We start from the raw sequence: 12,001 nt of genomic DNA, 5'->3' as shown, positions 1-12,001 counted from the left end.
ACTTCCTGTTTAATCTGGAAGTTAAAGTAAAATCCCCAGATACACAGAGTCCTTGATATTTTATGGAAATAGTCTTAGATACCAGTTTAAGATGTTGATTATGTGTAAAATCCTGCTGGACATTTTTTTTAAAAAATACCAAAAAAATGTCTGATATTAAAGTTCATGTTTTACTCTTGAAAATTGTAAAGAATTTGAAGATACTTGAAGGAAAAAAATCAGAAATGTATCTGCTCCTTCAAATCCAATTTGAACTGAGAAGAATCATCATTACCTATTGACAGTGACCCCACATATTTGGCACTATAAAGAGTCATTTTCTCTGGCGGTGAAAATCAATCCAACAAGATGCAGACCATCACTGGGACTTCTTTGTAATATAAAACATTCTTGTGAGATAATTCAGTGAGCCAAAAGACTAGTAAACATATACACTCACACCTAAATTGCCCTTTCTGTGTAAATTAGCAATCCTAACTGGAACATCAGTTTAATGTCACATGGGGTATAATTTTATGTTACCGTAAGAATTAATGCCTTAGACATTTTCTCTGGAGTTTTGGGCCATATGTTGTTTTTAACAGCCCTGAAAATGGCGTGTCTTTGATTCTTTCAGATCATTCCTGTGATAAATTGACTGTCATATGCAGGGACTTAACTGTGGGTGGAGAAACAGTCTAGTGCAGTGATCATGGGTCTTTGAAGTCTGACTAGCTCGTTCCTCTCTGACTTCAGCAATAGCTAGCTGTGTGACCTTGGGAGAATTCATTCTTTGCTTAGACCCTTATTTTCCTCATTTAAAACATCACGTCCCTCCCTAGCTCCCTGAACTCCCCACCAGCCTTCCTAGCTTTAATTATCTTCCTAGCACTTGCCAGCATCTGCTCCGCTCCGTATTTTACACCTGTATTATTTGCCTCCCCACCTTTAGCTTGCAAGTCCTGGGAAGGAAGGCTCCCCTGGTACATAGTGGGTACCTCAGTTCAAAGAATCACTGAGTTAATCTATAAAATGAGGATAATATTAGTGTCTACCTCATGGAGTTGTGGACATCACAAAACATTCATTTTGTGCTAATATATGCAAAGCATTAAGAACAGTACTTAGCACATAGTAAATGTTCAGCAGTTTTTAGCTGTTATTAATTAATCTTCCCAAGAAAGTTTGTTAGTAAAAATCATGGGTATTCATTTTAGAACAAATCTCTATTTAAAATTCTTTTCCTTTTAGCCAATGAATTGATTGTAGCTTCTCTTTGATTTGCTAAGCTAGAAGACATCATCACTAAAAGCATTCCAAAGGGGGTGGATATAGGTTAATGGTAGAGTGTGTTCTTTGCATGCAGAAGTCCTGGGTGCAATTCCTGGTCTCTCCATTAAAAATAAACAAATAAACCTAATGACCTCTCCCCACAAACAAACAAACAAAATGTAAAAACATTCCAGTAATTTATGGTTAACTTTGTTATATTGGCAGGGGAAAGGTCAGGCATTAGATCTACTTGCTAAAATAATGTAGTCACTCACTGGCAATTGAAGAGAAGCTAAAGTCCAGTGGCAAAGGCGTGGGATTTGAAGTGAAAGGTAATATTCTTGTATTAATTTCTTTCATGCTTTTATTACTTAATTAAATCATTCATGGGAGTAAAAAAGCAATTCTATTGTTATTTAACTTTAGGTAATTCAAATGTGCAGCCTCTTTTTCTTAATCTTTCCGAGGGCAGAGACCTCTCATTAGGCATTCCAGAAGGACGAGCCTGCCTCACCATCTGTGGTCTTTCTAGGCTCCTGCTCTCTTCCTTGGAGTATCTCCCTTCTTTTCCTCTCAGCCACTGGGTCATTCACGAAGTCTAGCCACTGCGGAGGCCGATGCCCTTCTCTGCTGAGCTGTTGAGGAGAGCAGACACATATGCCTTGCTCTTGCTCCCCTGTGGGGACCACCCTGGATTCTCCTGAAACACTAGGATCTGTAGCTGTGTGTAAATACCTGCACTGAAGGCAACACCAAAAACAGAAACATTAAAGTTGTCATTAACATGGATGGTTCCCTGAGTCTCAAAGGGACGACAGTTACAGACAGATTTCTTCACAAAGAGAGGCTCTCACTTTTCCACTCAATCCACTTTTCCTAATCGCATCTCCTGCAGGCAGCTCCAGTTGAAATGTAATCACTCATTCATTTTGCAAATAAGTTTTGGGCACCGATCATGTGTTCAACAATGAACAAGATAGTCAGTTGCTCAGTCTCATGGAGATTTTAGGGAAGACTGGTCGAGCGTGGCTCCAGTTACTAGAATGCTCTCTCTCCTTTTCCCCGTGGTGCAGTTCGAGCGCACTTCTGAGAAGCCAGCCTGAATACCTGATCCTCCCAGTGGTCATCAGCTGAACTGACATGTGCTGCTGGCCCTAGTGTTCCCAGCTGGGTAGTGGAGGTGATCATGCACAAAGAAAGTAATGTCCCCCTCGTCCCTAGTTAACCTACTTAGAGCTTATTAGAAGGAAAATAAGCACGAATCATTTTCTAAACAATACTGAAATTTTATTTTCTATCCAAGGACTAGAAGATCCTCATCATTTACTTTGCAAAATTTAAGATTTTGCTGTTGAATTTACCACTTAGGGTTCTATAACCTTATTCCTGGGTTAACTGTATTTACATTTAATTTTTTAACCCTGTTTGATAAACCCTGTTTGTCTTCTCAGCTTTGAAGTACATTATAAGAGGAATAAAAGATTCTATTTGGCTGAACAATTTATGGGGGAAAAATAGTTTATGACTCACAGAATTTAAAAACTATCTATAAATAGATTTAAATGGTTGTCTGAAATTCAGTAATCTAGCATTGAAAAGGGATTATAATTTTAAGTATGTATTCAAAAAAAATAGAGTGTGTGTGAAAATCTTGATTGCAACGAGCCACTCAATATAAAGCATCATTAATGCACCTAATAGTATAAATACATATAAGATTTTCCTATTTTAGTTTTTCAAAAATATGCACTTGCATTCTTCATACAAAGACTAGAAAGATATTTATCAAAAAGTTAAGTAGGGTTTTCTCTAGGAAATGGTACTTATGTGTTCTAAGTTATACATAATAAATATTTATTACTTATGTAAAAATACATAAATTTGATTATGAAAAATGGAATTGTTGCTATCCTCTCACCCAGTAAAAATGATTAATAATTTTTAATGATATTCTTTTTTGTCTAATTGTTCAGAAAAGCAATATTTATGGGTTGTTAAAAGTCCAGTGCAAATTACAAAGAATGAAGAAGAAAATTTTGAGAATGAATTTTATTCCCACCTCACACAAATAATCACTGTTAACATAACAGTAAATTTTTCTTATATTATATATACACACATATATAGTATATATATCACAAATATATATAATACATATATATGTGCATATATCTACACATATGTACCTATATATGCTTGTTTAGTCAGTTAATATAACAAATATTGTCTCATGCTATTACAGCTTCATTTGAACACTACTCAAACCATACATTTTACAAATCTGTATTCAGATTAATCTATGCTTTTTCTTTCTTAATTGTAAGAATGGAACTGGTAAATTGTTGAATATGTCTGGGCCTAGTGCACATTGTCATACCTTAAGTATTTCAATGGAATATTTTGTAAGACCACAAAATGTCATTTCCCTGTTCATGAATTACATGGCCCATGTATAATTTAGCACTCAAATTTGGAATGATAGGTTTATACGCAAATTTTTCTTGGAGTCTAGACTTCAAAACTATAGCAACTAAAATGGATTCAAAACTTTACCATGTCATTTATTAAAGGGAATAATTGAAAATCCAATGGTCAGTTTTCGTTTGTAATCTTAGTCAATAGATCTTGATTTTATTTCATTCTGGGCAATCTGCTGAAAGGGATTCTCGTGGATACATGTTGAACTTCAGAAAGGATATAATTAGGGTTTGTTTCATTAATTGGTCTTTCAGCTCCTTCATCTAAGTGCTTCATATATCCGGTTGCAGGAAGTAACCGTCGATAGCATAGGTCATGCTAATACTGCCTTGGCAACTAACTCTCAGAAAGAGTAAGCAATGAAAATGTGTAGGAGAGAAAGAGGCAAGCTTAGTGCTTTCTGAGCCTTGGTGGTTTTCTCTAGCCTTGTTCAGTTCCTGTCTTCAGGGTTATACTGATTGAAGTACACATGTGCTCCCTTAAGACAGGCAGAATGTGGTAGATAGAACAAATTCCTGGCCTTCAGACACAAGCCACTCAGTCTTCCCCCTACAAAAAATAAGCTAGGCCTGGATTTATTCAATCACAAAATGGGCAACAAATATTTGCATCTGCTATGCATATAATTATATAGCATCTTGTTATCATGTCTACTTACATAATTATTGAGCATCTACTATGTTGAAGGACCTATTCACTGGAAATATAGATGAGGAGAAAAAAACCTGAATTGCTTTACTTCAAAAGCTTGCCTTCTAGATGGATGGACAGGAAACAGGGAAACAGATAAATACATGATATGATTTTGGTTAATGCCTCATGCTATGATAATGTTACGGAAAAGTATCACACTGAGGTATGAATGGGTGCTGCACACTGCTTCTCAGACTTCAGTATGCTTTCAAATCACTTAGGATCTTTTTAAAAACCAGATTCTGATTCATCAGGTCTAGGGTGGCGGTTGGGAGTGTGCCTGTCTAATAACCTGCTGGTCTGAAGAGCACAGCACACTCTTGAGTTGCAAGATATTGTATGATTTCTTTGTAGCAAGTTTCACTGAGAGGTGGCTGGAAAGGCAGCTTAAAGGAAGAGTGGGTAATGGATGATGAAATAAAAGAAGGGGAAAAGGTAGGAAAAAGGAGAAAATATAATAAACAGAATGAAATGGAAATACAAGTAAAAATGGAACACACAGTCCACTGAAAACAGCATCTCCTTACATATACTCTGCCTTGGAATTATCCTTGCATGTTATGAACTAAAATTAAAAGACTAAAGTACCAAGAGTAAAATATAAATATACATTCATGCTAGCGTTTGAGAAAACTTTAGCTGGTAGAGTTTGTGCAGTTAGAATGCCAGGATAAATGTGGGTGTTTAAAACAAAGTAGTTTTATATTTTTGTTATTGGAAGCCAACATTTGCTTGGCTATATTGAGTATGTTCATTTTTATATATATTTGTTAGGTAAGAAGTTCTATTATTGTTATTTTTCTTTGGACAGAGCGTTGAATGAAATATTTCTTATTTTTGTGTCCCTTACAATGCATCACAGACAACAAAAATTGTTTAAGAAAGCAGAGGACTAGACTAAAAGATTAGTAAACATTACATCTTTTTGTACAGTTTGTTTCCTTTACCTCTTGGAGAAATGCCTGTTTACTTATCTGAGTGGTGGGGAGTGCTGTGATCTTTGGTATGACTTTAAAACCCCAGAAAAGCATGCTAGAATCCATACTGCCTTAAGCATACTTAATAAAATGAGCTACACTGTAATTATAGAATCACTTACTAAATTATAAATTTGGCAAAAACGATGTTCAGTATTGAAATTCCAGGAGAATGTTGCAGTCCTCTCTGAATCATAGTTGGATATACAAACTGATAAAGATGAATTTATGATCTTTCCAAAGTAAAAAACATTGCTTTTACTGAATTTGATATCAGAACTTAAGAAAAAGAGAAGGAAGCTAATATTGAGTGCCTATCCTAGGCCTGACACATGCATGTTATTAAATGTAATCAAAACTATCCAACAAGGAAGTCATTATTTACTGCATTCAATAATTGAGGAAATTGAAGCTTACAGTGCATAGTACTTTTCCCAAGGTTGCATGAGAAGATGAAGATTTTTTTAGCAGTTAACATATATCTTGCAGTTTGTTGTTTGCCTCTCTCTCTCTTTTCCAAATCATTTATGATGAAAACTGAACCTTGCTTTGTCTGTTAGCTATTGATGAATTTGAAGGGTCATTGGGCATTGAGGAATAACTTCTTTTTTCATCAGATCACTATAATGAAAGCAGTTCAAGTATGATAGCATAAAAGATTCTACCATTTTTCAGTCTTCACCTAGTTTTGTTAGTTATCAGAAAATCTGTCCTCATGCCAAATGAGGATTTAATCAGTTAACAAATAAATAAAAACAAAATATAAAAATCTAAACTAAAATTTTTATTTTTTGAAAAAATAGTATTAAAAGATTTCTACTTTGCAAAAAATATGATACATTTTGAAAATTAAATCTATAACAGATTTTGCAACTTAATTCATAAAGGAAAATTTATTTTCTAATGCTTAACTATTTTATAATGTTTATTATTTTGAATGTGATTTTTATTGGTGGTTAAGAAAATCATACAAAATTATCTTGCCTTAGGATATCTGTGATTTTTCCCTCTAGTATGATATTTATTTTAAAAGAAGACAATCACCTTTATTCCAGATGGTATTTTGGGGGATTGCTTAGATCACCTGAACATAGAGGTGATTAGTGATAAGCTGGGTTATTTCACATAAGATCTGCAGAGCAGTGTTCCTACCCATTTTTATGTCATGATATATAAAGAAAGTAATCTTTTCTGTAATTTCATTTACATATTGTAGAGGAGGGGTGAAGAAACACGTGCTCGGTCTGTAATCTTGATCGACTCATTCATTTTATTATAGAAAACAAGAAAATGTATTATGTATATTGGTATTAATAATTGATATTATTAGTAATACATATATATAATAAAATTACCCATAACCCACCAGCCAGAATCAAGAATCTTGATATTTTGGGTATATATAGATATTCTTATGCATTTAAGAATTTGTCTTGAATTTCTACCACATAGTTCTGTATATGTACACTTTAAAAAATATTTTTAAAGTCCAGTTTTAGGTTTACAGCATAATTGAGAGGGAGATACAGAGATTTCCCATATACTTGCTGCCTCCCATCTTCAACGACATGCAAGCCACCCAGTTATCAACATCACTCACCACAGTGGTACATTTTTTTTTTTCTTTTACCTTTTTTTACCATTTAAGAATGAACCTACATTGACACACCATAATCCCCCGAAGTCCATAGTTTACCTTAGGTTACACTCTTGGTATTGTACAATTTATGGGTTTGGACAAATGTATAATGACATATATCATTAGTGGTATCAATACTAGAGAATTTTCACTGCCCCCAAAATATTCTGTACTCTGCCTATTCACCCTTCCTTCCCCTTCCACACTAGACCCCTGGCAACCCCAGATCTTTTTACTGTCTATGGTTTGCCTTTTCCAGAATGTCATATAATTGGAATCATACAGTGTGTGGCCTTTTCAGATTGACTTCTTTCACTTAGTAATACACATTTAAGGTTTTTCCATGCTCTTTTCATTGTTTGATAGCTTATTTCATTTTAGTGCTGAATAATATTTCATTGTATAGATGTACCACAGTTTGTCCATTCACCTGCTGAAGGACATCTTGATTGCTCCCAGGTTTTGGCAATTATGAATAAAGCTGCTATAAATATGTATGTGTAGATTTTTGTGTGGACATAAGTTTTCAGCTCATTTGAGTAAATACCAAGGGGTGCATTTGCTGGATTGCATGGTTAGAGTATGTTTAGTCTTGTCAGAAACCACTAAACCGTCTTCCAAAATAGCTGTACCATTTTGCATTTCCACTAGCAGTGGATGCGAGTTCTTGCTCCACATCCTTGGTACCATTTGGTATTGTCAGATTTGACCATTCTAATAGATGTATAGTGCTATTTCATTGTTTTAATTTTCACTTCCCTGATGGTGTACAATGTGGAGCATCTTTTCATATGCCCATTTTCTATCTGTATGTCTTCTTTGGTGAGGTGTTTGTTACACATTTTGGCTGATTTTAAAATTGATTTGATCATTTTCCTACTGTTAAATTTGAGTTCTTTATAAATTTTGGGGAGCAGTCGTTTACTAAATGTCTTTTGCAAATATTTTCTCCCAGCCTATGGTTTATCTTTTAATTCTCTAGATACTGTCTTTTGTAGACATAAGTTTTTAATTTTAATGAAGTTAAATTAAATTATTTCTTTCATGGATCATGACTTTGGTATTGTATCTTAAAATGCATTACCATACTCCAGGTCATCTAGGTTTTCCCTTATATTATCTTTTAGAAGTTTGATAGTTTTGCATTATACATGTAGGTCTTTGATGCATTTTCGGTTAATTTTTGTTATGGTTTTAAGGTCTGTATCTAGATGCTTTTTTTTTTTTTTTTTGCATGTGAGTATGTAGTTGTCTATCACCATTTGTTGAAGAGACTGGCTTTGCTCCATTGTATTATTTTTGCTCATTAGTCAAAGATCAATTGACTGTATTTATGTAATTCTATTTCTTGGCTCTCTATTCTATTTCGTTGACCTATTTGGTTATTCTTTTGCTAAGATCACACACTCTTGATTACTGCAGCTTTATAATAAGTATTGAAGTTGGGTGGTGTCAATTCTCCAACTTTGTTCTTCTCCTTCAGTGTTAGGCTGCCTATTCTGGTCTCTTGCCTCTACATATAAACCTTAGAATCAGTTTGTTCATATCTGTAGTAACTTGCTGAGATTTTGATTTTGATTGCATTGAATCTGTAGATCAAGTTGAGAAGAAAAGACATCTTGACACTTGAGTTTTTCTATCCCTGAACATAGACTATCTCTCCATTTATTTAATTCTGATTTGATTTTGTTTATCAGAGTTTTGTAGTTTTCATTATATAGATATTGTACATAATTTGTTAGATTTATACTTTAGTATTTCATTTTGGGGAGTAATGTTTAAATGATATTCCATTTTAATTTCTGATTCCATTTGTTTTTTGTTAGTATATAGGAAAGCAATTGCTTTTTGTATATTCACCTTATATCTTGCAACTTAGCTATAAACGCTTATTAGTTCTGGGAATTTCTTGGTTAATTCCTTTGGATTTGCTATGTACACAATCATGTCATCACAACAAAGTCAGCTTTATTTCTTTTTTCCCAATATGTATACCTTTTATTTCCTTTTCTTGCTTTAATTGAATTAGTAAGGACTTCCAGTATGATAATGAAAAGGATTGGTGAGAGGATACGTCCTTGCCTTAAACATGATCCTAGTGGGAAAGCATAAAGTTTTCCACATTAAGAATTATGTTAGCTGGAGGTTTTTGGTAGATAGTCTTTATCAAGCTGAGCAATTAGTGACAGTATCTTTTATCACATTATGTATTTTTGTCTGGCCCTTTATTGTTTAGACTGCTCCTGGTTTTTTTGCATTATAAATAGTGCTTCTGTGAACATTCATAGAGATAAGTCTTTTGTACATTCATGATTATGTCCTCAGGGTAAAGAAAATACCTCTTCTTCATACCACAGATGAATTAGCAGAAAATGTCACAGATACTGCTGTGGTGGAATAACTTAACGCCTTTTAAAATGTATTAAATAAAATGATTCCTTATGTTTTCATCAATTCACAAAATGATTAAACCAGCTCTGTATAACCTTTCACTCTTTTTTGGGTGTGTGTGTGTGTTGGTGTGCAGGTGTGTGGAGAGAGAGGGAGAAGGGGAGAGCGAGAGAGAGAAAATGACACTGCTTATGGAAGTGTTTTAAATCATTAGAGAAGTAAAGGCTGTTTTTCATTTCATTTCTAGCAAGACCAGTGGGAGAATCTGGAAATCCCAGGTGCTTCTGTACTTTTATTCTGCAACTTTCATAAGACAGAAAAAACAAAACAAAACAAAACATTCTCCTTCTTAGATGTGGCATAGAGCCAGCTCCTCCCTCGAGGACATCTCTTTTGTTACTCTACTTTTCTGATAGGATTACCTGTATGAAACTGGTGACTTCACTTTTTGGATGCAATGAGACCAAAATTCTAGCCACCTTCATCTATACTGCCTTTGACTCCTCTTCCTTTTTATCCTGTCAATTTCCTTTAGCTAAAGACCGCTAGGAACACACCTGTCCATTAATTGTTTTTTTTTTCACTAGTTGCAATGAAGAGAAGGCACACCATGGAGAACCGTGGAGCATCTTAGTAAGACTGTATTAAGAAAAGACTTACTGTAGGATTTAGGGTTGTGTTAAGTGATTTAAGGAATGGTTTAAGGAAGCAGGGCTTTGCTATAGCTTGCTTGAGTTAAAAAGCAGGTGTAATTTTATGATTTGGTGTATTAATGGCTCTAATTCAGAAGCAGGGGAACCAACTATATTCCAGTATGCTTGAAAATGGGAGAGAGGTTCCTGGGACATAGCATTTTTCATGCCCACACCAAAAAAAAAAAAAAAAAAAGATCCCCGGCAAACTGGGAGGAGTTGATTAGGCCACGTGGAAGGTAGGGGAAATGAAAAGAGGCTGAGGCTGGACTCGGTAAACAAACAGCACTCACAGGAGCCAGGATTCAGGATATTTGGTTATTTTGTGGTTTGGATGATGTTCACAATTTTGCCTGGATTCAGACATGGTTGCAAAGTGTTCTGATTTCTGACTTGATCCATCATAGTGACAGAGTGGCCTTGTCTGACGGTGATGTTCTGTGAGATTGTGGGTGTTTAATAGCAGAACAGGAGGCCACCTCCTAGCAACATCAAGTCCTTCACACGGTATCAGGCCAGCTTCTAGCTGTCAGGAGCTGCTTTCCTTTTCTTCAGTTCCCTTCTTTGGGGATTTAAGGGACAGTTTTGTGGTGTAAAAGTTGACGGTTGTTAGAGTCTTTAATTGTGAGAGCCTTGGTTTCAGTCCTGTTGGTTCTGTGCCCTAATGAAATGCTTTGGGCTTTGAAACATTGAGTAGTAAAAATATTATCTGTCTCTCTTAACACAGTTTTTTTCCTTAAAGAGAGAAAAGTGTTTTAATGATTGAGACCGAATGCTAAATTGCTAAATGCTAGGTTTTTTAAAAAAAAAAATCACATTTCCCCCTTCTTTGAGATTCAAAATTCACATCTGCATATTTTAGTGTTCCTAGTAATACTGCCATAATTATTTAACACAGGATACTTTTTCCACAGAACACATTAACGTTTGATCAACATGAATATTTCACTATTAAACTAGTGTTTCATAGAAATGCTATTTAGTGACTGTCTTCTAGTTATGCTTTTTGTTTTTAAAAATTAGAAATACATGTAATGGGTAAATAATTGTTCTGATTTAATTTGTTCTAATGTAAAATGAATAAATTTTCTTAATTATAGTCATTGAAAAGAGTTTCATATTTTTCAGATTTATTGTTTTAATATTAAGAGAAAATATTAGTATTTGGGTTTTGGGAGGGAAAGCATTTAACTAGTGGGTGAATATATTATTATGTAGTTGATTTAGTTTAGCAGCTAAACTTATCTTACTAGTTAAATTATGATGCATTATTTTAATTATTAACATTGGTTCATCATGTTAGCTGTCTTAAACTCAGTTTGGTTGTACCATGTATTAATTAAATCAACTGTTCAGCAATTAACCTTTATAGCACTAGAGAAATAATATGGCTTTAGATATGTTATAACCTGCATTCATGAATTTTTCTCTAGGTTCTGATGACTACTTTGAGGTCAATATTTCAACAGACCTAACAGTGAAACATTCTGAGCAAACAAGTGAGAGAAAAGAAAGTGAAGAATTATCAGAAGCTTCAAGAAGCACCAGATCCCAGGCAGTGGTACTTCCTGCTGAAGTTCCATGTGAGGTCAGTAAAGATGGCTTGTTATTTAAGTGACCATAATATTTTAATGGGTACTGCATTCACTAGAATGTAACTAACACTGGACGCTCCAACATAGTGACATTTCTGTCTACTTTGTTCATGGCCGTGTCCTCAGAACCCAGAACAATGTCTAGCAGTTAGTAGACATGTGATACACATTTGTTGAATAATTGAGGATTGAAACATATATGAAAGGGTAATTTTATTAAAAGTAACTTGAAATGTTGCAAACACATCTACAATTGCTCTATGTATCAGGCAATTTAAAGGAAAG

At 34.5% G+C, this 12,001-nt stretch overlaps 1 protein-coding gene across 4 annotated transcripts in view; it reads left to right on the top strand.

The window, feature by feature from the left end:
• BANK1 (B cell scaffold protein with ankyrin repeats 1) overlaps positions 1 to 12,001 on the top strand; it is a 384,383-nt gene that overhangs the window by 161,549 nt on the left and 210,833 nt on the right. For all 4 annotated transcript variants that reach the window (XM_064484610.1, XM_064484614.1, XM_064484612.1 and 1 more), the window contains one exon: positions 11,555 to 11,709. In XM_064484610.1, the coding sequence (XP_064340680.1) occupies positions 11,555 to 11,709 (155 nt within the window). The remainder of the gene's footprint in view (positions 1 to 11,554; positions 11,710 to 12,001) is intronic.

This window comes from Camelus dromedarius, chromosome 1 (genome assembly GCF_036321535.1).
Source record: "Camelus dromedarius isolate mCamDro1 chromosome 1, mCamDro1.pat, whole genome shotgun sequence".
Classification (NCBI taxonomy): domain Eukaryota; kingdom Metazoa; phylum Chordata; class Mammalia; order Artiodactyla; family Camelidae; genus Camelus; species Camelus dromedarius.
Note: the sequence above shows the minus strand (reverse complement) of the source record. Positions and strands in the feature narration are given on the sequence as shown.